This window comes from Neopelma chrysocephalum, unplaced genomic scaffold (genome assembly GCF_003984885.1).
Source record: "Neopelma chrysocephalum unplaced genomic scaffold, ASM398488v2 Primary Assembly neopelma1_84, whole genome shotgun sequence".
Classification (NCBI taxonomy): domain Eukaryota; kingdom Metazoa; phylum Chordata; class Aves; order Passeriformes; family Pipridae; genus Neopelma; species Neopelma chrysocephalum.
The window spans coordinates 4,876,145-4,901,943 of record NW_020897746.1 but is presented as its reverse complement, the minus strand read 5'-3'; the positions used below and the strand labels follow the sequence as shown (position 1 = coordinate 4,901,943).

At 53.3% G+C, this 25,799-nt stretch overlaps 1 protein-coding gene across 4 annotated transcripts; it reads right to left on the bottom strand.

Annotated features, from left to right (window-relative positions):
- Positions 1-1,441: 1,441 nt before the first annotated feature.
- On the bottom strand, positions 1,442-25,450 carry EVPL (envoplakin). 4 transcript variants are annotated; one of them, XM_027691596.1, is made up of 24 exons: positions 25,386-25,450; positions 22,491-22,524; positions 22,101-22,102; positions 19,241-19,340; positions 18,589-18,743; positions 17,782-17,905; positions 17,060-17,185; positions 16,733-16,771; positions 15,826-15,987; positions 15,138-15,245; positions 14,417-14,512; positions 14,053-14,178; positions 13,007-13,153; positions 12,707-12,861; positions 11,239-11,336; positions 10,463-10,644; positions 9,565-9,743; positions 9,009-9,147; positions 8,257-8,450; positions 7,369-7,519; positions 6,814-6,897; positions 6,618-6,728; positions 5,903-5,995; positions 1,442-5,140 (listed from the first exon to the last, which is right to left on the bottom strand). In XM_027691596.1, exons 1-24 carry the CDS (start codon positions 25,448-25,450, stop codon positions 1,691-1,693), a joined length of 6,120 nt encoding a protein of 2,039 aa, XP_027547397.1. In that variant the 3' UTR covers positions 1,442-1,690. The 4 variants fall into 4 exon arrangements, with proteins under 4 accessions (XP_027547397.1, XP_027547395.1, XP_027547396.1 ...); XM_027691594.1 differs by lacking the exons at positions 22,101-22,102; positions 22,491-22,524 and adding an exon at positions 19,814-19,857 and having other exon boundaries at positions 25,391-25,450; XM_027691595.1 differs by lacking the exons at positions 22,101-22,102; positions 22,491-22,524 and adding an exon at positions 19,814-19,839 and having other exon boundaries at positions 10,463-10,631; positions 11,223-11,336; positions 25,391-25,450.
- Positions 25,451-25,799: the final 349 nt, after the last annotated feature.

The window sequence follows — 25,799 nt, the reverse complement described above, 5'->3', positions numbered from 1 at the left end:
AGCCCCATGGCTGGGTGTGCTTCCTACAGACACATCGGGACATGACACGAGCTCCTTTCTGCAGATGAGGGGCTCTTGGTAGCAAAGAAAAGGATTTTTAGTGAGGTTTTTTTCAGACTAGACTGCTCAGCCACCTAATCATTTCTTAACACCTTCACCCAGCCCCAGGTAACTACCTCCCACCACACAGTTAGGGAACAGTTTGTCCAAAATGATTAACTGATGCCTAATTACCAGAACTCCAAAGTCCCTGTAGTTACAGAGCATTCCCCCAAATCATTTCATCACCCCACAGAGCCAAGTGAGGGGAAGCCTGGCAGCAAACTCACCTGTTGGGCAGAGCTGAGCTGCAGGAAAGGCAACAGTCCCGTTGCCAATGGATCTTCCCTGCTTTCAGGCAGCTGAGGGGAGCAAAGCCAAGGCATTGCAAGGCTGTTCCCAGCAGCTTTGAAGAGCTGGGACCCGGGGACTGCTGGGAACTGCACTGGTCCAGGGCTCCTGGGTTGTGCTGGGACATGATCCTTACCTGGCCATGCTCCTGTGCTCCGAGGGCTGTTGGACTTGCCCTGGCAGGCCAGAGTTTCTCTCCTGATCCATCACAGCCCAGCTCCAGCCCTTGCTGCTGGTCCAGAGCAGCAGTGCCAGCAGTGCTCTACTGAGAGGAAGGAGGCTGGGAATGGATGCTTCAAATTCCAGTTAGACTATATGGAAATAGAGGCTATGCTGCTGCTCTGGTGAGGAAAGGAGGGGGCAGAAACCTCTGTCCTTATGGATTATTTGGGTTTGTGGGAGTTACCAAACAGCACCATGTAAAAGAGCCCTTGGGAGAGGGAGAAGAGCAGCTGACATCAATAGAAAGTAATTTTTCTCATCCAACAAAGCCAGGGGGTGCTCCACAATGGGGTAGATAATAAGGGAGAACATTTGGGATATGAGATTTGCTTGTTTCAGCAAGGACTGAGCAGTGGAGGTTACACAGAGGAGTAACATCCTTTTAGTTCACCTAAAGAAATAGCAAGTACAAATTTCCCAGTACTGCTGGGTGGAACTGCACCCTTTGGTGACCTAGTCCCTCTTTCAGAGGTGTCCAAATGCCCAGGGAGCAAAGTCCCATTGGTTTTCAGTTTTAAAGACAAATATAATAAAATCTTTAAAAATATGGACTCACATGCAGAAAGACATGTGAGATGTCTTTCTGCATGTGAAAGTGCTGTGAGATCACGGGGAGCAAGAGCCTACAAACCCCCTGCAGATTGGGCTGCAGGGCCTGGGATTGCATGGGGGGAAGAGTAGCTGTGCCTTCAGCCACTTGGCAGCCGCAGCCTGCAGAGACAACACAGCCACAGAGACACACTTGCTATGTTTATTGCATGCAGAATGACCCAGCTAGAAAACACTCTGGCTGTCCCCCCTTTCTGAGCATAACCACATTTAACCTACAGTGGAGTTCTCACAATCAACCCCTCTTTGGTGTCAGAGCAGCCCCCGGGGGACTGCGGGGACCCTCAGTGTCAGGCCCGTGGTCATGCCTTCTCCCGTGCACGGCTGAGCTGTGTGGGGAAGCAGGTAGCTAAGAGAGAAGAGTGTGCAGCCCTAAATGCTCGATGCTCCATTCCTGTGATTGCTGCTGCCTCTGTGGGGAGAGGTGTTTTGAAGGGATGAACTCCTGAAGGAACCAGCCCCAGTACATTCAATGCCTGAACCGTGGGAGCCTGGGGGAGCGGCTCGCCTGGTGGTACCGCTGATACCCCTCGGATGCCGCCGGGAGCAGCAGGAGATGGCTCAGCGAATCCTTCTGGCAGAGGGCCATGGCCTCCTTGTAATTTATCTTCTCCTTAGTGACAGGGTCAATGAGATCTTTCTCATAGTTGGACTCATCCTGGAGCCTGTTGGCCAGGTTGCTCGTTATCATCCCGGTCTGGACAGCTTCCAGCACAGGGATGCGACCGGTCTTCTTGGGATCAATGAGCCCTCCAGTTAGATGCTGGACTTGCAGGTAGGGGAAAGCACTGTCCTTGGTCATCCAACCCTTCTGAACTGCTTCCCCCACAGACAGCCTTCGCTTGGTCACTGGGTCCTCAATCCCCGTGAAAGCTTTCTGGGCATTGAGCAGCCTCTGCATGTAGGTCCTGTCAATCAGCCCCCTCTCAATCGCCTTATGGACTGAGAACCGGTCCCGTGAAATGAGGTCTATGATGCCCCCTGTGGCAGCCTGGGCTTCCAGCAGCTTCTGAGCTGTCATGGGATCGAGCAGCTTCTTTGCAAGAGCAGTTTTGACACTGTACTTGGTGTCGGTGGTGGTGTCATACACCCCGGCGATGGGGGATGTGTCATCACCTATGCCCTTCTGGGAGGCTGGGGGGAAGAAGGTTTGGGTTTGGTGGGTGGTGGGTGATGTGAGCGGGGATTTGGAGATGATGGAGCCAATCGAGAGGGATGAGGGAGGCTTGGTTTCCCCAGCCACCAGCAAGGCAAATTCAGAGATGGGAATCTTGCCATCCCGGTACAGCTGGTACTCCTCCTTTGTGATCCTCCTCAGCCTTAGTGCATCATCGATGGAATACTGCTTCCCGCTTTTCTTGTCAAGGAGAAGTGAGATTTCCCCATTTGGGCCCAGGGTGGTGACTTCCTCCCAGTCACACTCCAGCTCTTGCAGCTGGATGTACTGGCCTCTGTCTATGATACCTCGCTTATAGGCCTCGTAAGGGGACATGTCCTTCCCTGTCTCGGGGTCCAAGATAGAGATCTTGGTGGAAAGGTTTGTCTCTCTCATCTGGGTCTCGTGATTGATTTCTTCCCGGTTGACCTTTGACTGGAGATCCCGAATGAACCTCTCCTTGTTGTAGATCTGGTCCTTCTCCCTAAGGATGTCTGCCTCCAGCAGGGAAAACTCATGTTCCCGCTGCTTCTTCTTCTGCCTGTCATTCTCAGTCCGCTGGTTGAGCAGTTTGGACTCCTCCCGAAGGAAAAGGACTTTCTGCTGCTTCTGCCTCTCCAGGTCCCGCAGTTCACTCTCCAAGTTGGCTCTCTCCTGGATGGCCAGGTTCCTGGCTTTCTGCAGCTCTGTCTCTTCACGAGCCCATGTCCTCTTCATGCCTTCAGCTCTCTCGATCTTATCCCTGAGCCGCCGTACCTCCTCTTCTGCCTTTTGCTTGGCTCCTCTCTCCCTGCTCAGCAGCTCCCAGATTCGTGCACGTTCGCTCTCCAACGCTCTGTCCTTTTCCACTCGAATCACCTCCTTGTAGATGGTCTTCTCCTGGGATTTTGTTTTCTGCAGGACATCGACTTGCACCTGCAGGTTCTTGCATTCTCTCTGCAAGCTCAGCACCTCCATCTTCTCCCGGTCCAGCTCCAAGCGCAGGTTGCTGGCAGACTGTTCCAGGACTGGATCCTTCTCCAGCTTCACCACTTCTTCCATAATGATCTTCTCTTGCACTGGGGCTGGGCTCTCCTCCAGCTCCTTTATTCTCAGCGTAATTTGCCTCATCTCCTTCTCCAGTGCAAGCCTCTTGCTTCGATCCTCCTGAAAGTTGAGCAACTTCTCTTGCTCCTTCACCAGCGCACGAAGCTGCTGCACATCGCGTTCCAGGCGGCGCCTGTTGCTCACCTCCTCATCCAGACTCCGGCTCAGCCTGGTGTGCTCATCTCGGAGCTTTGGGTCCTTTTGAGTCAGTATCACCTCTTGAACAACTACCTTCTCCTCTGGTTTCCTCCTCTCCAGGAGCATGTATTTGTTCTGCAAGTCATAGATTGCGTCCTCTGCAGCTCTCCTCTTCTGAGACATGTTACGCACCTCTTGACGGAGGCGATCGGCTTCCTTTTCCAAGAGTGGATCGTTCTCATATCGGATGACTTCCTTGTTGACCAGCTTGGTTTCCACCTTGGATCTCTCCCTCCTCCATTCATCCCTTTCACCCTGCAGCCTAATGAGCTGCTCTTGGGTCCTGCCATTGGTGTTCACCAGCTCATTGAGCTGCTCTTTCAGCCTGTCAATCTCTCTAAGAATCTCTGGACTCTTTTCATGTTTCACCACCTCCTCTATGACCTCCTTGAACTCCACCACTGGTTTCTGTGACCTGAGGACATTGAGCTCTGCTAAGGCCTCTTCCACTTCACTGTCAATCTTTGTCCTTTTCAGAGTGACTTCCTGCAGCTCCCTTTTCAGGTGTGCAATCTGCCGCTCCGTTTCAGGATCCACCAGGAAAATCTCATTGACCCTCTCTTTCACCTCTATCCTTGGTTTTTGCTTCTCTGCGATGCTGTACTGGCTCTGCAGCTCTCCCAGCTCACCGGTAAGCATCAAGTTTTTGCTCCTCTCTTCTTCAATCAGAGTTTTAAGCTTGGAAGTCTCTTTCAGTAACTCTGGGTCCTGCTCTACCTGCTTCACCTCCTTAACAATAATTTTGGGTTCTGCCGTTTCAATTAGTCTTTCTACCTCCTCAATCTTGTTCTTCACTTTCTCTATCGCCTCTTCCACCGACTTCCTCTTGAAGGATTCCTCATCAATTTGTAGCTGCAGGGTCCTAACAGACTTCAGCATTTCTGGGTTTTTCTCCAGTTTGATCAACTCCTTCACCACCACTTTCTCTCGGATGTTGGGCTGCTTTCGCTCCAGCATGTGCAGCTCCCTTTTATGCTGCTCAAGTTCAGAAGCAGCAGCCAAGCTTTCCTCCTGGAGACGTTTGATCTCCTGACGAAGACTGGCTGCTTCGCCATCCAGGCTTGGATCCTTCTCAATTTTTGTGATCTCTTTGGTGAGGAGCTGGGCAGGAGCAACCTTCTTCTCGCTCTCCACCTGGGCAAGTTTACGGCTCATCACTTCAATGTTTTCTTCAAGGCTCTGCCTTTTTTTGCCTTCCTCTTCAATTTGCTTTACCAACTTAGAGAGGTTACTCTCCACCTGTGGGTCTCTGTAATATTCTATCACCTCCTTTTCTTCCACTCTTTCAACGGGCTTCTGACTCTTCAACATCAGCAGCTTGTTTCTGTGTTCCTCCAGGTCCTCTTCAATCCTGGAAACTTTCCTCCTTTCCTCCTCCAGCTGTGATTTCAACCCCTCAGATTCCCTGCTCATTGCAGCTTTGTTTTCAGATTTCTGGGTTTGCTCACGTACAGCTTCAATGTCCTCATGCACTTCCTTCTGCGAGGGAGAAACCAAAAAGAATTAAAAAAAAAAAAAAGGCAGTGAAACGGAGTCATTCTTCTCTTTTAGGGTGGCACAGAGACCTTTTAAATGCCATGGCATGGTGGGAGATAGAACTGGCACACAATCCCCAGGGAGTCTCCAAATATGGCTGTTTGTAAATGGAAAATGAAGACACACTCCCATCGGTTTAAGCAACTGACTTGGTGTGTTTCCTCTTGTTTTGGAGGTGCTGCAGCAGCTCACAAAGGTGCTTTGTGCTGCCTTGTACCTGCAGCTGAGGGAGAGTAACTGGGCCAGGCCCCAGTTTAATCTCTTGTCCTTTCTGAGCACACTGAAAGTCATCTAGACCAGAGGCCTTTTCTACAGATGGTTCAAACCCTAGAAAGGTCTAAAAATCCTATTGCTTTGAAGTGTTTCCAGAAGGCTGTGAGCACTGAATTCCAGCCACATCCACAAACAAATCTGAAATTCTCAGCCTGTGAATGTTGATTAGATATAGCTGAGGACAGGCCTTAAGAGCCCTAATCTTTTTTCCTAGCATACACTACAGCTTCAGTAAAGAGCTCACACAAGTGAGAGAGTCACAGCCTAAGATCAGTGTCAGTAAACTGTGATTATTTGTGGTCTTTTTCTCAGAGGGTTTTCATTCTTGTCCTTCCTCACACTTGGATGTGAAGACTCAGGAAGGAAGAACCCCAGGCTGAGCACATTTGAACCCCCAACCTAGAGTACCCCAATCTTGCTGTGAGCTGGTACCTTCTCAGCAATCTTCTTGGCAAACTCCAGCCGGCTGAGCTGCTGTTTATTTTCTGCTGCCAGCTCCATGTAGAGCTTGGTTACATCACTTTCCTAAAAAAGAAACAGTGGTGAGAGCCTTGTCCCCTCACCCTGACACAGCTCTGTTGGGTGGAACACTCTGCCACCCCTCCTTTCACCTGGACGCAGTTTGTGTACTGAACAATTTCAGGGATTAGTCTCTTCACATCTGACTCAATAGAGACACACAGAGTCTAGGGACTCATGCAGCAGATCATGTCCCCATTATTTGAGTGCCTGTTAGATGCCTGCAGGTCTACACAAAGTCCAGACTTCCAAATTCACCTTGGGCCACACATGGATGGCAGTTGGTGAACAGCCCGAGGTGATGCAGGAGAGCTGGGGTGCAACTGGGAGTAGCACAGAGGAGCTCTGGCTCCTTCCTGCCCTCACACACCTACCCTGTAAGTCTTATCTTCACACACAACATGGTAAGGAGGCAGCATCAGCAATCACAAGGCACCAGGCACAACCTTAATTCTGGACCTCATGTGCTGCTTTCCCCCATAGACAAAGTGATCCCTGATGATTTTGACCTTGGGATTTGACCATGATCATCTGTGGCTGTAAGAGTGGATTAAGGCCTTGCAGAGGACATTGGGGCACGAGTAAGGAGATAGACAATGGTTTCCATGCCTTCATCTGAACATTTTACCTGGGCCTGGATGCTTTCCTGCAAGGGGGTCACACGCAGCCTCTTTGCAGCAGAGTCGGTCAGGGAAGGGTCCAGAGAAGAGCTGTATTTGCCTGCTTCAAGTTCATAGTCCTGTCCAGAGCAGAAACAGGAGAATCAGGTGGGATCTCTCATGTGAGGCACTAAGGGAGTGATAAATGGGAAAACCCAGCCATACATTGAGCGTGGACTGCACGTTCCGGGACAGTCTGACCACGGCGTTCTTCTCAGGCTCTTTGCTTTCAATCTCCTCCACCAGCCTCTGCAGGAGACACATGTGGTGTTAAGGACAGGTTGAAATACAGCAACACAGTGACACTCTTGCAGCCTAGAGAATTAGCTCAGCTGAGGGAATGATGGGAACAGGAAGATATTTAGGAAGAGTCTCCAAGGCTTTAGAGGATTTCAGCAGCACTATCACTTGCCCAGGATCTGCTACACTGATTAATCACATATGAGATAAATAGCAGCCAACACAGAGACCTCCACAACTCATCTGAACTACTGAGCTTAGGATCTGCTAAAGGAGAGAAAGATGCAGGACCCAGTGCAACATCTCAGCCCAAGGTACAATCTTTCAGGATTGTAGATACACCATCTGTGGGCTGCAATCACAGTTATTCACTGTGACAGTGGAAGCACTCATCCAGGAGCTGATGGTACAATTTTTTATGCAAGCCAATTCCCACATCCCTGTAATGTCACAGGTTATGATGCTTGCCCTGGAACACACCTTCTGTGCCTGCAGCTTGTAGTTGATCTGGCTTGGCCCATCAGTGGTCTTCACTTGGTGCTTGGGTAGGTTGTTCATCCAGAACATCAGGTTCTCATTGGAGTTTTGGAACTGCTGGTAGGTGAGGCTGATGTTTCTGAGGGTCTTCTCTCTGCACAGCACAGAGGTGAACAGGAACATTAAGGGGAAGGGCAAAGATTCATCTGCAAGTTCCTAAAAAGACACTATGGTGAGATAGTGTCTTGGTGACACACACCAAGATAACAAAAAACAAGGGAGCGACAACTGATCCCTGAGTGGGGACCCTAACTGCACACATCAGGTTTGCTACTGCAGCATGAACATTACTTGGGAGATGAGAGAAGGAAAAAGGCAGACAACCCGCAGCAATCCCTGGGAGAAGTGTCAAAAAGGGTCTCTGTGTGTAAGGTCCCTGTGTCAGGCAGAGGCCAGTAGTCAAAAACTGCCTTATCTCAGGTATCTGGAAGCTCAAAGCCTGTGCTGTGCATAGGAAGGTGGCAACTACAGAGCAGGACAGACCCAGTCCTCAGTGTTACAGGATAGTGGTCAGCATCAGGGTCCTGCAGTCAGGGGAGGTTTAGGTTGGATATCAGAAAAAGGTTCTTCACCCAGAGGGTGGTTGGGCACTGAAAGAGGCTCCCCAGGGCAGTGGTCACAGCACCAAGGCTGACAGAGCTCAAGAAGCATTTGGATGACACTCTCAGGCACATGGTGTGACTCTTGGGGATGGTCCTGTGCAGGGCCAGGAGTTGGACTTGATGATCCTTATGGGTCCCTTCCAACTCAGCATATTCTGTGATTCTGTGACTCTGACTAACACTGGTCCATGTAGCCAAGAGGAGCGGAGATGATCCCAGAGCCCCTCACCGCTGATCCAGCTGGTCGGCAACTGCGTGGTAGCGATCATTGAGGAGCTGCACCTCCCGCTTCTGCCGGGGCAGGTCAGGACAGAACTCCTGGAAGTTGTTCTGCACGGCACTGCAGCTGTGCTCGGCATCCTTCAGCCCCCGGTTCAGCTTCAGCACACAGTCCTCTTGGGCCACCAGGTCCCGCCTCATCTTCTGCAGGGGGAGAAAAAAGACACCTCCAGGTTTACAGCAGTCAATGCACCAACCAAACACCCTCAACCTGTCACCACTAACTGTGCAGTACCTGGGGGCTGGTCAGGCTCTCCAAGGGATGTGCAAGGTGGAAGAGGTGGAGCAGTGAGACTTACTCAATAAACAACGTGAGAAGCAAGGTGGACAGTGGATGGAGCAGCATGCAGAAGTTTGGGAGAAGGTAAAAAAGGGTCCTTGTGAGTGTTAAGGATGGAGCAGGGAGATTGGAAGCAGGAAAGATTAGGGATGAGTGTGAGGCAGAGCAACAGAGATTAGATGCTAAGGTGGTCATCATTTGAGGGACCCAAAGGTAGCCTGAGAGGGACAGAGCTTTTTGCTGGCCAGTGAAGGCAGGTCAACCTGCAATACCAGCATTAAACCTTCAAGAAACAAGTCCTTAAAAAGGCTTCATTGCTGGCACCTCGAGGTGCTCAAATTAGCAAAGTTCAGCTCCTCCCACCATTGCTACCTGAGCTCAGAGATGACCCTTCCTCAACAAAGAGTCTGGTGTTCCCCTACCTGCAGGTCATTGGCCCGATCCTGCAGGGCGTTGGGGGATGCAGGAATGATGCTGTCCTGAGCCAGCTTGGCCTCAAATGTGCTGACAATCTTGTCTGTGTTCTCAATCTGAGTCTCCAGGTTGAGGGCAGCCTTGGCCCTGGGAAAGGGAAAAATGACAGGACGAGGTTAGCTACAGGAGACCCCATTCTTCTCCTTTGCTCTCTGATTTTGTGTGTTTAAGCTTATTTAACATCGGAGCTTCTGCAGCATGGCAGAGAACAAGCACTGTGCACTCACGACCCTGTAGTGCTGCCCAGAAGTCAGATACGTTGCATTTCACAATGGACACACACCCATTGCGGTGGATTTTCCGCAGTGGGGGGATCTGAGCACAAAATACACAGAAACTCTTTCAGAGGTCGCCTTGGTGATGGATAGGAGGTTTCCAACCTGTGCTGGACCTCAACCAACACCTATGTAGACTAAAAGCATTTTCTGTCATGCTTCTGTGTTGACACCTCTGTGCAAGGACTTCCTTCCCTCATCCCCATCAGGCCTTGCCACCATCACTCACTTCTCGTTGTACAGGCTGGAGAGCATATTGACATCATTGTATTTGCTCCTGAGGGCGTTCAGCGTGACAGGGAGCTGGGAAGCCGAGGTGCTGGTGGGTTTCTTGGAAAGGTAGCTCTCACACTCCTTCTGCAAGGCATCCTTGGCTGCCCCCAGGTTCTCCAGCTTCTTTGTTGTTTCCTGGCACATCAGATGGGAGCAGAGTCACCCAACACAGTCATAACAGTGCTGCAGTGCAAACTTGTCTCCCCCAGGGGCGGATTTGGCTGTGGGGCTCAGGGTGTGGTACCCCTCTCATAAGGAGCTGCCCCTTGGGGCACAGCCCCATCCAGACTGTGGCTGTCTGGCAATGGCAGGGTGTGGGAAAGAGATGGAAAAAACCTACCTGCCTGAGCCCATCCTTCTGCCAGGGCTGGATAAATACCCACAGATGAAGATGCAACAAGTTGAGACCCAGACCCAGACCTTTTCCCAGAGGAAAGAGGAGGGCTCCAGGGCACTGCCTCTTTTCCTGTGCCACTGACATCTACCAGTCTGTACTTCCCACCAGGTGAGCCAACGCTGGTCCTTGGATTAATTCCCTCTATCCCTTCATTTTTTTGCTACACACTTGCAAGTGCAGGGTGACAGCGTCCCCACAACCAGGCTGAGGACTGACTTCCCAAGACCTGGACCACAGCTCTGAAACAAATGTACAGATTGGTACAGAGCCAAGGGAAGGACCTGTGTTTCCCGAGGGTTTGGCTTAACCTGTCCCATTTTAAGGATTCAAGCCAGCCTGAAACTCTTGCAACTGCAGCTTCTTTGAAGCACCAGCTGTCATCTCTCATGTAATTTCTATGTCAACTTGCTTTGGGCCAAGGACACAGAGCTACCAAACTCCTCCTGCTCCAACTCACCTGCTGCTGTTTGATCCTCCTGGCAAGGTCATCTGTGGGGTCATTGTAGTTCACAGGAGACCTCACTCGGTTCAAGACCTCCTTCTCTACCTGAACCAGGTCCTTGCCAACACGATCCAGGCTACTGAGGAGCCGGTCAGCTTGGGGATCATCCTGGACTGCTGGAGGGCTCCTGGACAGAGCTGCAGCGAGACACAGCTTAGGTTAATCCCCAGCTTTTAGTTCTGCCCTGGCCAGCCAGAGCTCAAGTCCAAAGGAGGGACAAAGACAGCCAAGTGCTGCCATGCAGACACATCCCTGCTCAGCTTTGCTGGGAGCCTTTGAATTATAGCTGTGGGAATAACATGGCTAGGCAGGGGTTGGGATTTAGCCCTGGCTGCCTGCTTATTCCACAGCCCCCAGCTAGGGAAGAGAACTGCAAGGCACCCAGATTACAAAGCAGGTTTAATTAAGGTTTCTGGATAGGCACATACCTCTGCAACCCTAAATACCCTGCAGCTGTTGATGGAGCTGAAGGTCAATCACAGAGTTTTGAGAAGGGCAACAGATTTTAAGTGAATTGATATCACATAGTGAGTCCTTGGCAGCACCAGGAGTCAGGTTATCCTGTGGCTGTTCTTTTCCACAGAGCAGAAAGCAACCTCCCACAGGGACCTGTGTGTGTATTGCAGGTACCTCTGCCCACCCCGGGTGGGTGCTTTGCTTCCAGTCTGCTTTGGGAGCTCTGGGAGGAAGGTGGTGGCTTTGGAGAGGGCTGGACTATCCAGCTGACATACCTTGCTGGCTGGGCTGGACCTGCTCCTTTTGGCTGCGTCTCAGGGTGCTCTGAACCGCCGCTCGCTTCTGCTTCACCGTGTTCAGTTCCCCTTCCAGCCTGTGAGCAGAGAGGAGCATCCTCAGCCAGCAGGATGGGACACAGCCCTGAGCGTGGCCTGACAGAGCCCTGCATGGCAGCAGCTCCATGGCTCCTGCTGGGAAGGTGTCCCCGAAGGCAGGGGAAGGTGTCCCCGAAGGCAGGGGAAGGTGTCCCCGAAGGCAGGGGCAGTCTGGGAGCCTGCAGCCTGTTGTAACTCGGAGACATCCCTCAGGAAAGGGAAGAGCAGCAAAAGCAGCTGGTTGGCTTGAGCAGCTGAGTTGTGCCAATGGAGCCAGCGTTTCCAACCCTCAGCAGAAGCTGTCAAAGCTGGAAATTGATTTCATATGGTGGCAACTCTTTGCAGCTTCACAGGAAGGGAGTACAAGGAGCTGCTGCTGTGGCTGCTGCACTAGAAATGCCAAGTCTCAATCGAAAGGATGGTTCCTGTCTAATGAAACTAGAGCTGGGATCTGTAAAACTGGAAGGACCAAAATGTATCTCTGGGAGAAAAAAGCCTAATGGAACTAGGAGGAGGGGAACCAGAAAAGACCAGGCCAGTTCTGATCCCCACTATGGACTGCTCCAGCTAAACACTGTGTGCTAAAACCTGCACTTCCCAGCTTGCCTGGCTGCTGTCAGACAAGGGCTGTCTGGGGGGCCAGGGCACAGCTCCATGTAGAGAAAATAAATTGCTGTTTTAAAGCACACATGAAACCCATAAATCCAAAGGATTCAGTAATCTGGGATGTGTGAAGAGTGGTGGGCACTGAGGAAGAGCAACACAGTGCAGCAATCTTGCCCGTTGTGCCTGGGGACCCAAGCTCCCACCACAGACATGCCCATGTAGCTCTGAGTCAGGGCTGTGGCCTTTCCATGGCACTTGAGCTGCACTGATTTATCCAAAGACCTGGGGACATGATTAAAAAGGTAATGCCAACCTCCCTGCACCACCACCCCGTCCTGTGGGAACGGCAGGAGCTGACGGAGCAGGCAGGCAGCAAAACTACACGGTGGTTCAAGGAGCATTTCTCAGTCTCCAGCTGAGGCTGGCTGAGAGGAGATACCACAGATAAATCTGTCCTGTTTGGCAAGTCCCAAGCTCCAGACTGATTCTGCAATGAATTTAGTCAGACCTATGCGAGTCACATGTTTGGGTGAAGAAATCAAGCCTGACTGCCAGAAAACTCTTTGACAGTGAGGTCTGTGCTGTGCGCAGGGCTGTTGAGGAATGGAAGGAAGCTGGATAAGGTACCTCTCCAGGAGAGAGATTTCGTACTAGAGATAGTCATGAGTCCTGTCCCCAGCTGCTGGTGAGGTGGTCAGGCTGGTTATGATCTAAGAGTGAGTCTAAATGTCTCTCTGGGTCAAGCTCTGTGCTGCAGACTCACCTGTTGACCTTGTCTATGGACTCAGGGTCAGGTGGAGGGATGGAGAAGCAAGCAGAAGGTGCCTCCTGGACCACACCAGCGCTGCTCTGCACCACCCACATCTCAGGGTTGCTGTTGTCCTTCAGGGTGTACTTGTCCCCTCTGGTCAGCTGCACCTGGGATGGAGACACAAAACCCAGTGAAAGGCTTAGCTTTCTGGCACTAGGACGGTTCCTCCCACCACAGAGCCAAGATCTGGAGCAAGCAAAGAAGAATCCAGCTCCCTGCTTCCTCTGAAGGTGCTGGCAGTCAAGCCCTCACCTCCCCAGCATCCCAGTCACAGAGGGTGTCCAAGGTGAGAGGCTGAGAGGGACGTGTCCTGCGCAGTTTCAGGGGGCTGATCTCTTTGCTTCTTCTCTTCAGGTCAGTGATGCTCTTCTCTGCCTGCTTCAACACCTTCTCCTCATTCTAGACAAAACAGGGAAGACAGTGGTTGTGACCAGGCTTGGATGAGAAGGAAGGGAAGGGTCACACTACAGTGAGTATGCTGGGACCAGTTGTCCACTCTTGTGCAGTAGAGTCAGGAGTTTCTCCATTCTTGATCCCTCCATGTCCCTTCTTCCCCTTTTCATTATCAACACTCTCCTCAGTTTCCTTTGCTCACAGCAGGTCTCCCTTTGAAGGCACAGCCTGAGTTAACCTTAGGTGAACCCGCACTGTTGTATTAAAATCTCCTGAAGAAGTTTTTCAGAAATGGGACAGAGGCCTGCCAAGAGGTGGCTGCATTCCAGTGTCAGAAAGTACCGAGATCCAAGCACCTCTTGAGAGTGAAATGTGCTGCATGCTTGGGAAGATACCATGTTGAACGTGTCCCTTCCCTCTCTCCCGGGCAAATGTTCCTCTCTTATCTGCATCTCGCCCCTCAGGTCAGATTTCTTTATTCCCTCCCTTGCCTTTGGCTCATGGGAGTGCTGAGGAGATGGGAGAACCTTTCCCTTCTGCTTGGGTGCCAGTGGCTCACACTCTGTGGGCCCTCTAATCCAAGTGTCTCCTATTAAGGACAACACAAGGCTCCTCCCTGCACTTCTCCTTCACTCTGATGGTGACCTGGGGCCTGGCTGTGTGTCACTGATGGGGACAGTGCTGCCCCAGGGGTCACTGCCCTGCAGTCTGGGATGCAAAGACTCAGCACTCAGAGCACAGTATTGGCAGGGGCTTCCCCCTCCCGAGCACAGAGCTGTGGTGAGCTATCCCCATAGGGTTATTTACCCACCTCTTCCCCTTCCCCACTGTTATTTATCGGGGAGGTTACAACTTAGGATTCACCCCTTAGGTCTGGCTGGTTCCACCAGCCCTGAAGATCTCACCTCCAGCTGAAGCAGCAGATCTGACACCACCCCGGGGCTGTCTTTGTTGAACTTGCTGTATTTGGTGTCCAGGTCAGAGCTCATCTTCTTCAGGGAGCGGCTCACAGCCTCAGCATCATCCTGGAACTGGAGTTGTGGATAGGAAAACAGTCAGGCATGGGGGAATCTAAATACCTCCAAGTCCAGTGGGGTCTCTCAGTTCCCAGCATCTCTAAAAGATTATGTTTTGAGGGGTGTTTCCCCAAAATGCCCTGACTAGGTACCAGCAGAGGATCTCCCATCCTCATCCCTCTGCTTTCTCTCTTCCCAGCCTGCCCACTCTGCCCTGACCTGTAGACCCATGGCCCATGAATTTGCTTTTTACCTTCTTGTAGCTCTCCACACTTTTCAGTTGGCTCTCCTGGCAAATGCAGAGATTCAGGAAATTCTGCCACTCGTTCTTCAAGGCTTCCTGGTGAGCCTGTGGTAGGACAGAGCACAGCTCAGTGGGCTCCAGCTGGTCCTACCTTCCCCAGCACTGGTCTCCTTTCCCAGAAGTCCCAGAGATCAGAGGAAGAGCAGAGAGAAAGCTGTGCCCAGGCACTGCCTGACACTGAACCTGGGTGAGGACACTCCTTGAGAAGGACCTGGCTCATACAGAGCAGCCACCATTCCCCAAGGGGTCTCAGCTCTGGTGGTGCTGGGGGCTGAGAGCCCACCTCAGCCTGGCACTGCATCTGCAGGCTTGGAAATACAACCTGGGCAGCTAGGAACTGGTTTCACTTGGGAGAAGTGACACCGTGTCATAGCTCCCAGCAGCACCAACATATCTGAGCAGCTGGGCAGGAGCTGGTCCCAGCACACAGATGGCGGCCACCATCTCCTGGAGATTTTGAAAGGGGTGAAGACCCTGCACTGCTCCCTCAGCTTCCCCATAAGGTTGGAATAGGCAGAAAGGTGCTGCAGTACAACCAGTGCAGTGTGGGAGGAAAGAGTAACAACTGCAGAAAGATGTGAAGGGGTCTCCTCCAACCCTCCTCCTGGTTCTTGATGCACAGGCACTCTGGTTCTCTTACAGGGTTTGGGTAGAGACCCCCTCTCCCTACCTGGATAGGCTTGATGGCTGGGTGCTTTAGCTCAATCATCCTGTCCCCATCGTCCTGAAGGTGGTTCACAAATTCCTCCTGGCTGAGCAGCTCATTGGACTTGAAATCCTGGAAGGGAAGAGAAACTTCATGACCTTGGGAGCATGCAAGGAGCACAGAGAGCACCAAACCCCAACATAACAGAGACAAGGCTCCCAAAGCAAGACATCCTTGTTTGTTTGTTTTTTAAAAACAGAAAAGATTAGGTAAAGCTAAAACAAATTAGACGCACTTGGGCCTCAGAAGGCATCAGGGCATTCATTCAAAGAGCATTTTCCTAAGCAATTATCCCTCTATTCTTCCTGGTCCCAGCATGTAGCAGTCACTGGGATCTGTATGTTGAGGCTGATGTGATACTGATTCCTTCCCTTCTCTCTGCCTCACTGACAGCTCTAACATACCATCCCACATTCCAGCTCAGGGGACTGGCGGGGACACACCGAGTGGCTCATCCCTAGTTCCTCAATGGATCCAGAGGATCTCTTCCACCTCTGTTTCAGTGCCCAGTACTATTGGGCTGCCCTGGGAAAGCCCCAGGCTCAGGGCTGGTGGAGGATGTCCAGCAGGCTGGGATCCATCCTGCAAATCTCACATGCCAGGCTTGGCCAGCCTCCCAAGCCCGGACCCGCTGCCACCCCCCAAAGCTCACCTCGTACTCCCGACGCACACTCTGCACATCCATCATTTGGTCACTCCAGTCCTGCTTCAGGATCTTGGTCTGCTGCTCTGTCAGGTAGCCCAGCTCCTTGGTGCAGCCCTGGAGGTGGTGGTAGAGGCTGCCCAGGCTCTGCCCTCGCCAGATGGAAGCTTTCTGCCCACACACACAGGAGAGAGACAGAGTTGGTGCTCAGCCTGGGGAGCCCCTTTCCCCTCCTCCCCAGGACCCCGCTCCTGTTGCACATCCACCAGGAGATTCCCAGAGACCTCAGTGAGAAATCTGCCACCGCTGGCTCTTATCTGATGGGGCTGCCATTCCCCTTCCCTCCCCACAGACAGGATATGTTTGTCTAACCAGAATCCCAGGTGTAGGCTGGTGCCTCAGGCACTCTCAGAGCTGGCCCAGCTCTGCTGTATTTCTTACAAATCCCATTTTCAACATTAAACCTTCACGGGCCCAGCTGGCTAAAACCAGGACCTTCTTCCCAGCCACCTCCTTTGCTCCTGCTGCTCATTTCCTCTCTGGAGCCCTTGATAGGGATCAGGATTGCCTCAGCATTTGCAATCCTGATTGGGAAAAGCATGTGGGCTGGGATGGGTTTCTTGCTGCCTCTGTATCCCTGTGCTCATGGACACACATGGGCAGCTCCAGATCCATGACCCATGAAGAGGAGAGACATGGATCTCACCCACGGCATTGCCCTGAGGGCAGCAAGAGTGCTCTCAATTTACACCCATCCCCAGCTGGGAAGGAAATGAGGAAAGAAGAAGAGGGACATGACTTCACTGAGCAAGCCCAGAGGTAGCTCCTGCTTTGACCTGGGCATTCCCAGTCCATCAGGGATGGTGTTACTCCGCTGTGTGACCCCATCTGCACAGAAAACCACCGAGAAGCTTACCAGCAAGTCCTTGTACTGGCTTTTTAAATCTGCCACATCCTGGGTTACAACACAGCCCAGACGGGGGGGGGGGGGGGGAAGAAAAAAAGAGAGAAAAAAAAAGCTGTTATCAAAACATGTGGTAGATACTGATGAGCTGATTTATGGAATGCGCTTTAGAAACCATCCAAGAATCACCTCCCCAGCCCCTGAATGGTTCCATCTGTCCCAGCTCAGGCCCCCCATGCCCTCTGCAAAACAAGGGTGAACATTCACCACGCAGAGGAGCAGATGGGACATGGGCCTGAGTGAAGCAACAAGAACAAGAAGGGGACAGAGGAGCCTTACCCCGGAATGGAGGTTCTTGATCTGGAGCCCGTAGGCTTCGATCTCCTTCTGCAGGATGTTGTGCTCAGCTATTTGCTTCTCCAGCTCTGACATGCCAGGGCCGTACTGTCCTGCGTTGACTTGTTTCTGTGCAAAATGAATTAGGCAGAGATTAAAGCAAAAGGCTTTATTTCAAGGAGAAACCCCAGTGAGTGCTGGCAGGGCATGAAAAGATCTGGAATCTGATAGCGGGCTGGGAGCAAGGGAAGGGATCTTGTTTATTCCTGTGACTGCTGCTGATTGCCTTTTCCCCAGCCATACACAGGGAAAAAGATAACCAGAGCATATAACCCTGGTGTAGAAACCTAAGCTGCACCAGCTCCCTGCATATGGTGACATGCTTTGGATGTGCTCAGTTACCATCCAGCTTTCAAGGGAATCCAAACTGACTCCAATCTGGCCCCTCCAAATACCCAGACCTCGCAGTGTGAAACTCTCAAAGGAAGGGCTGTCAAGTTCTAGGAGACATCACCTTCTGCACCCTTTCATCCCACAGCAGAGCTCTCTACCTGATCCCTTCTGGTAGCTCTTAATCTGAAGGGGTCAATCCAGAGCGTTTTAAGAGGTGGGAGGAGAGTCTTTCTTCCACCCAGAGCAACTGAATTATTTCCACCACCCTGCAACATCCCTGCATGATGCTGAGCACGCAGTTTGGAGATGCATCCAAACCCAGCTGCTGTTACCATCTTTTGGTCCAGAATCCTGGCCCAGTCCACCCTGGGCCCCACGTCGGGGACGTTCAGCTGCTCGTAGAGGGCCCGGTACTCCGCACACAGCTGTGTCACACGGTCATGGAGCTGCTGGATGCTGCCAAGGGGAAAGGGAACATGTCTCTGTGTCAGCTGGGAAGGGGGACACCCAAAGTGGGGTTTGTGGAGCCCAGATTTCACTTGCAATACCAGGGTTACTTTGCTTTCCCTTTGTGGCACTGGCCTCCTTCAGCAGTGGAGGCACTTGTCCTGCTGTTCTCTGTCTCCAGGGATGTCTCAGGAATTATAGCCCAGGAGGACACTGCAGGGAGATCAGGGCTGTGCCTTCCCAGCTAGAAAACAACCGTTCCCTCCTGATTTCCACCTAGAAGTGCTGAAAGTGAAGGGGAACAAAGCACCAGAAGCCAACTGAAGCTCTTCTTCCATTCCAACGCCCACATCTGACTCTGTGCTTGCCTGAACCAAAGGCATTCATTTTAGGAAATGCAGAGGAAAAGGGGATTTGCCCTGAGAGTGGGGTCACATTTATCTCTGCGTTTGTCTGGTACCTTTAACAAGAGCTCCCAAAAGACTGGGGCCTCTTGGGCAATCACCCTGGCAGCCCCTCTGTACACTACTATCTCTATAATATATTCGCAGAAAATCTGATTTTAAGGCTAAACTCTGTGGGACGAACCGTGACACTACCTCTCATGGCAACGACTGGAACTCAGCCTAGATCACAGGGGGGTTCCCAATTGCTCAGTGCCCCCACCACATCAGTCCCCCCACTGCACTCACTCTTTCTCTATCTCAGAAGCCTGTGGGTGTTTCAGCCGCTTGGCACGATCCACATCCAGGAACAGATCCTTCAGCAGGGTCTCTGCTTCCTTCAGGTTCCTGGCGTTCTCTGTCTGGAACTCAAAAGCCTTGTTCTTCTGCTGATTGCTGGAATCCTGGAGACCAAGGGAGACAGAGGAAAACAGCCTGGTTGGACCACAAAGACCTCACGACACCTTCCTCGGCCAATGCAGAGGCTCTGAATCCTCAACATGTCAACCACAGAGGATTCCTGGTAAAAGGGTTGAGCTGGGGAGCCCAGCCCAGCCCAGCTGCTGTTCCAGTGTCCCTCCCACCCAGGGACTGGTGTGGGTCAGACTGGCTGCCTCTGGGGTTGCTGGGAGGCACAGGGCTGTGCTGCCGTAGGTGAGACAGCCTTGGCTGTGGGAAGCATGAGGTACCGAGCAGAAAAGCACAAGGCTGGAATTTGGGAGGCCCTGGGATGCAGCCTCAGGGGCTGGGAGGTTCTGTGGGGTGTCTGTTCCTCCCCAGCCTCAAGTCAGCCCCCAAACCTGCACCAGCACGCACAGAGCAGACACCTGACCTGTCATCCCAGACACTGCATTTGGAGACAAAGACTTTCACCTTCCCACCACCCTCTGCCACAGCTCACCTGCTTGAGCCTCGACTGTGTCTCCAGGATGTCCTTCTCCACCTGGTCAGCGTTTGTCTGCATGCGGGAGATGAGCACGGCCAGCTCATTTGTGGAGGACCTGAGGGAGGGAACAGCAAAGCAGAGGGGTGGGTGAAGGCAACTCCCACCCTCTTCATCACTGCTCAGGACCTGCCCCAGGTGTGGTCCCTCAGGCCTTTCCCCATATCCTCCTGGTTTCCAAGGAGAGGATATGAGCCGTGGCCAAGGGCACAGACACACACAAGTGGTTGATGCCTGGCTGTTGCCTTCAGCCAAGAGAAGGTTAAGAACTGGTGTGTTTAGGGTAGGCAGGTTTTCACACCACGCAGCTCAGCTGCATAACTCCCAGCTGCAGATGCCCAAAAGTTCATGTGGATTCAAAAAGCATTGGAGGAAAAAAAAATTTAAAAAAAATAGAAAGAAAAAACACCCAACAACAAACAACAAATCACTGTAGGGCTCCCAAAGGCACTGACACCACATCTGGGCTGGGAAGACCTGAAGCCACAGACGGCTGGAGGCCACGAGAGCACCCTGCAGAGGCAGCACAACATGCTCACCCTGTTTGGAGACACTTCCTTGGGTGCCTGCCTTGGCTGCTGGCAGAGGTGGCCCTTCAGCCTGACCCAGAGCTGCCATCCTGTCTTGTTCCATGTGAAGTGTTCCACAGTTGGGCCCATTGAGTCACTGGAGAGCCCAGTGCCACCCCAGGGCTGGGCTGCAGAGGACACAGACTTGCACCCTCTGGGTGCTGCACAGGCTGTTGCATTTGTGCTGTTTTCAGAGCTTGGGGAATAGCACAAAGCTGAGTCAGGGGAGGTTTAGGTTGGATATCAGGAAAAGATTTATCACCCAGAGGGTGGTTGAGCACTGGAACAGGCTCCCCAGGGCAGTGGTCAGGGCACCAAGCCTGTCTGCGTTTAGGAAGTGTTTGGACAATGCTCTCAGGCAATGGGGTTGTTGGGGTGTTCTGTGCAGGGCCAGGAGTTGGACTCGATGATCCTGATGGGTCCCTTCCAACTCAGGATATTCTGTGATTCTATAATTCTAATTTCCCAAGGCCACTGCACACCTGCCAGCTCTCCTTGCCCCAGTGAGGCTCCACTGAAGGTTCCCAACAGACCATTCCCTATTGCCTGTCACCCCAGGGCCATCACACACCGATGGTGCCATCACAGCCCTTACTCCATCACCGGGATTGGGAATGAGCCCTGCTGAAACAGCTGGATCCAAAGCCTGCAGCAGGGCATGGGATGGCTCCCAAAGCTCCCTGCGGACAGGGAAGCACAAACCTTGGTGCCACCTTCGTCCTCATTGTCCTGTTGTTTCTAACAGCATCTGCCCTTGAGGACAGTGCCAGCCCTACCCTGCAGGCAGGGAGAGCATGGTGTGGGCAGAGGCAGGAGGGTGTGGAGCAATAACATCATGCAGAGTCCTCAGAATGCTGCTGATGGCACAAAGTTCAGTGAGGTTACGTGTCAATGCTGGGGTCTGAGACCAGGAGGAAGAGTTTGAGCAGCAGCAATGTGACGTTGCATGGGGGTCTGGGTAGGGGACACTTCTTCAGGGCAGGTTGGTACCTCTCTGGTGGAAGAAGAAGGTGGGAGAAAGGTGATGTCCTGCAGCAGAGCCACCACATCTGCCCTAGAGCCATGTGCTTTCCTTCCAGGTCCCTGAATCCAGCAAAGGACAGAGGGAAGTGGTTCCCTTAATGGCTCTGTCATTGCTCCAGCTCCTCAGCGTGGCTCCAGCTGTTCCATGGTTCATTCCAAAGGCTGGAGCAGATGTTGGGATGTTCATTTATTACAGCCCCAAGTGACTGTAACGTGCCAGTGAGTGTGATGGTCACCCCAAGCCAAGCACTCAGATGCCACAGCTCCTGTTTCAAGTGAGCCCAGCCCACTCTGACTGTAGCCTGTGTAACTCCAGCGGAGGCACAGCCCCAGCACTCCTGCTCTCAGCATCCTCCTGTCCCCTTTCTCCACTTTCTCTGTTTTTGATTTCCCAAGAGGGCAGCAGCAGCTCTCAGCTGCCCTAGGAGATTTTGGATGGCAGCATCTCCCGGCCATGCCTCTGCTTCCCTGCCTGGAATGCAGTGAGCAAAGTAAATGGGGACTGCTGTGCTCCAGCAGGGACCCCTTACAGGGTCTAATTCCAGGGATCACAGAGGGGAAGAGCCCAAGCAGAGGTTTCATCATCATCATCATCCCCATCCAAGCATCACTGTCTGCTACAACCTGTCTTTTATATCCCGTTAATCATCCCTCTCACCCAATCTGTGCCCCATGGATGCCTTTCTGAGATAAGCTCAGGGAGATGAATGCTGGCCCCAAGCCCCAGCACAAAGGGGTGGGTGGGAGCAGCACAGAGCCAGGATTTGGTCCCTGTGAGCCTGAGTGTGCAGCAGGACGGAAGCTCTCAGAGGTCTCCCCTCCCCAGGAGGTTACACAATCTCCCACTCATCCCTGACACGCCTGGAATGAGGTGGTGTCCCATGAGCAAATACTTGAGCACCACCCAAATTTCCTGCCCGGGCTCTCTGTGCAGGGAGGAGAGTGTGAGTCACGGGCTGGGCTGGCCCCTGTCCCAGGGGATGGATGCAGCTGTTCCAGGGGATGGATGCAGCAGTCCCAGGGGATGGATGCAGCTGTCCCAAGGGATGGATGCAGCAGTCCCAGGGGATGGATGCAGCAGTCCCAGGGGATGGACACCTCTCCCACTGGGCAGGGAGAGCACTGTCCCCCCAGGAGGTCTGACCAAATTCAGCTCCCACTTGGGAAGAGTGGGAATGGGGTGTCCAGTTTGAGCCCATCCCAGTTTGTCATGTGACTGTGGATACCTCTGTGCCATTCCAAGAGGGGAGAAGTGAGGATCCATCCTTCCCAGGAAGGGTAGATCCCCAACAAAATCCTGCTTATTCCTGCTGGCACCCTCTTCCTGGTTGAGGGAACATCCCATCTCTTGGTTTACAAGGCTGGACACAGGAATCAGCTTTGTTTAGGCTGAGCCACAAGAAAAGTATGGACTGAAAAGACGTGAGAAACCTCCTGGTCATGAGGACTGAGCCCATCCCAGCCTGTGCTGCACGGGGCACTGGAGGTTAGAGACCAGGATGCTGCTGCAAAAATGCTTCCTGGAGAGCATCACTTCAGGAGCAGAGAGTCTGCCCTGTGCTGAGTGTGAGCTTCTCCTGTCCATGCAAACACCCATCCACACAGCCTGCAGTGACGTGGTGCCTCACCATCCTTCCTCGGGGTGTCCCCCTGCCCCATCCCTGCTGCTCCTGGGCAGGAGCCCTCACTCAACCCAGCTGGGCCCCACATCTCAGGATGAACATACTGACATTTGGGCTGCAGAGAGGCAGCCTGGCATCAGGTGGGATACAAGGAGCCACGAGGTCATGTCGTGCACCCCTCAGCCTCCCAGAGCTCAGGCCCAGCTCCCTGCACAGTTCACAGCACAGCCACAGCACCAGGACGGCCGAGGGCAAGGCTCAGCACAGCTCCTCCTGCTCCTCCTCCCCCAGAGCCAGGGCAGCCTCCTCCCTAGGGCTATCTCATGCCTGGGAGAGGCAGAGCACTATTATTATCATTATTAATTGGTTCATTTCTCATACCACTTTCTGCCTCCTGGACAGTCCAGCCACACACAAGGGACAATGTCACTGAGCAGGGGCAGGACTGTCCCCACTCCTGGTCACTCCTGCCAGGGCACATTTGGGCAGGACCACAGCAACCACCTGCTGCAGACCCTGATCCCTCCATCCCTTCTTCACAGGGGACTTTGTTTTATGGCCACAGGGCAGATCCCAAAGCTGGGTCTGTTCTCCCTGACACATAGAAGTCCTAGCACATTTTGATCTGCCAGCAGATCATAGCACAGCACCACTGACCCCTGCCAGTGCTGGGTTAGTCCCTGAGCCTGTGTCCCCCAGAGTCTACCCTGCCCTAGATGGATCAGGGAGAAGTAGGAGGAGGCAGTGGCAAAAGCAGCAATCCCAGGAGATGATTAAACCAGGAGGTGACTTCCCCTCCACCTCCAAAACCACCCACAGCCTTTGTTAAAAATCACACCCAGGCAGCCAGTCCAGCCAGATCCAATTCAATTCCACCTTCACATGAGTTTTCCCTTTCAGCCCTGCAGTGCCTTCTCCTAGAGCAGGGCACATCCAGGATGCTCCCTGGGGACAAACCTCCACTTGCTGCTGCCTCCCTGGGATGCATCCACCAAATGGAGGCAGAAAAGGACCCTGAGAGCTGCGATGCTCAGCACCATCATCCCAAGGACCAAGACAAGGTACCTCTGTAGGGGTCCTACACTAATTGTGAACCCCAGAGACAGGGAACCTCAGCTGCTGCCGAGCTTCTGGCCTTGGGGCCACCAAGAGCAGCCTTGGGCCACCAACATTTTCTCAGGGCCATCTGCAGAGCGTGTGCTGGTGGCTGCTCCCGAGACAACTCATCCACCTTCATTTTCTCAGCTACTTTGGGCGCTGACCAAGCCCCAGGCCATGGCCAAGCGAATTAAGCTGTGTCTGATGGTTGGTGCCTCCTAAAACAAGCACAACTAGCTCAGTAATTGCTGCACTCCCGGCTCCAGCCTCCGTCCTGCACAGGGAAGAGGTGTGAGGTCTCACTGGGATGCAACTCCAGTTATCCCAAGAGGCTCACGGTGGGGGAGAGCCCGGCCCGAACCCTCTGCAGCACAGCAGGGGCTGCAGTGAGCTGACACGAGAAATCCCCGGCCTGCTTTGGAAGCCGGCTGGGGAGGTGGATAGATTGCATTAACAAGGTTGAAAAATCCAGAGCCTGACACAGCTCCAGGGCTGCTGGGGAGGGTGGCTCATTGCTGCCAGGCCCCAGCAAAGGCTTGGTGTTCAGAGAGCCCCCAGACCTGCCTTCAAGATGAGTCTGTGAGTGCTCAGCTCCACTGAAGCTTCCTGTGGTTGCTTCCTGGCAGCACTCCTGACACCCACCCAGGGCAGCCCCAGCCTTTGTAGGGGTCACCTTCTCCCCAGGTCCTGCTGCCCTGCCCAGCAGCACCAGCCACCCCCCTCCTCAGTGGCTGTTTGCTGACCTGGGGTTTGGATCCCCAAAACAGAGCAGTTGGGTGCCAGCACCATGTTGTGACCACACAGGTGTCCACACCCCCCCCCCACCACTCTGGACTGCTGGTGGTGGTCCCAGGAGATGGGGCCAGCACCCCCCTCCCCCTGCAGGTCCCCTCCTCTTCAGCACAAACTCCCTTGCAATTTCCTCCAACCCTGGCAGGGATCCCCACAGAATCAGTCCACCAACACCACGAACTGCAAAATTGCTGGGGAAGGTGGAAAATAACCCTGAGTTAACAACAGCAGCTGCAGGGAGGGATGAGCACTCCCTCTGCAAGAGCACCCCCTCCCAGAAGTATCCCAGTCCCATCACATATCTCACTCCCCACAGCTTAGGGATCTCCTCACAGAATGGTTTGGGTTGGAAGGGACCTTAAAGACCACCCAGTTCCAAGCCCCTGCCATGGGAGGGACACTTTCCACCAGACCAGGTTGCTCCAAGCAGGTCCAAAAGAGGCAAACTCAGCGATTTGACCTGCAGAGACCCGGCCTGTCCCCGGGACGGGTTAGAGCAAACCCACTCCCCACCCCTCTCCTCCACCTGAGCAGCACCAGACTGAGCATCCCTCTCCAGGGATCCCAGGGCAGCATCACACCAACCCCACGGAACCAGTGAATCCCGGGATCTCAGACCCAGGCTGGGATCGGCTTCGCCACTGAGCAGATCTCGCTCCACCCAAGCACGGGGGCTGTGTTTATCCTGCCTACTCCTTCCTGCCCAAAAGGGGCTTTTTGCACCTCCCTGCTCCATGATCGCACTCTGAGCACATCGTCAGGCACTGGGGCTGCACAGGGACTTCTGGGAGGGAGCACAAAGCCCACCAAAGACAAGGACAAAGGCTGGGGCAGCAAGTTTTGGCATCAGCTCCCAGCAAGCCCAAACCTTCTGCTGCTCCACAAAGAGGGATAGTTCTTAAGGGGACTTTGTAAATACGGATCAATCATCCCTCATCTTCTCCCAGGGTCACAGGATGGGGAGAGAGAGAGGAGAGGGGTCACACTTACTTGCTGGGCTTGACAGGGGAGCCTCTGTTGGGGGAACTTCTGCTCGGGGAGCCTTTGCCCACCCCCTTGAACATGTTGGCCAGGTCCCAGCGGGTCTCCCGGAGCCTGCAGAGTCCTCGTGGGCGCCGGCTCTCCGCTCCGGGCTGTCGGGGTGGAACGACAAGACTCAGCGGGGGAAGGTCGGCGGAGCGCTAAAGAGCAGTTTCTGGGAGGCTCCTCCCCGAACGCAGGTGAGCAGCACCAGCAGCAGCAGGAGGGATGGAGGAGGCACATATGAAAAAATGACTCGAAAAACCAGTTTAGGGTGGAAAGAGCAGAGCCCCAGAGGGAGAATGGGAGACCCCGCCCTGGCTCGGAGAGCGCTTTGGCACACACAGGCACGGCCGTGCAGCAGCTTCACGGCAGAGGGGCAGAGAGCACAGC

Bases quoted from the DNA above. Each gene is read 5' to 3' on its own strand.
- EVPL (XM_027691594.1), bottom strand. From the start codon at position 25,450: ATGTTCAAGGGGGTGGGCAAAGGCTCCCCGAGCAGAAGTTCCCCCAAC. The intron at 19,341-19,813 runs GTTGTGCTGCCT...TCCCTCCCTCAG, and splicing joins TCTCCAAACAGGGTGAGCAT to GTCCTCCACAAATGAGCTGG. The intron at 18,744-19,240 runs GTGAGCTGTGGC...CTTGGTCTCCAG, and splicing joins CACAGTCGAGGCTCAAGCAG to GATTCCAGCAATCAGCAGAA.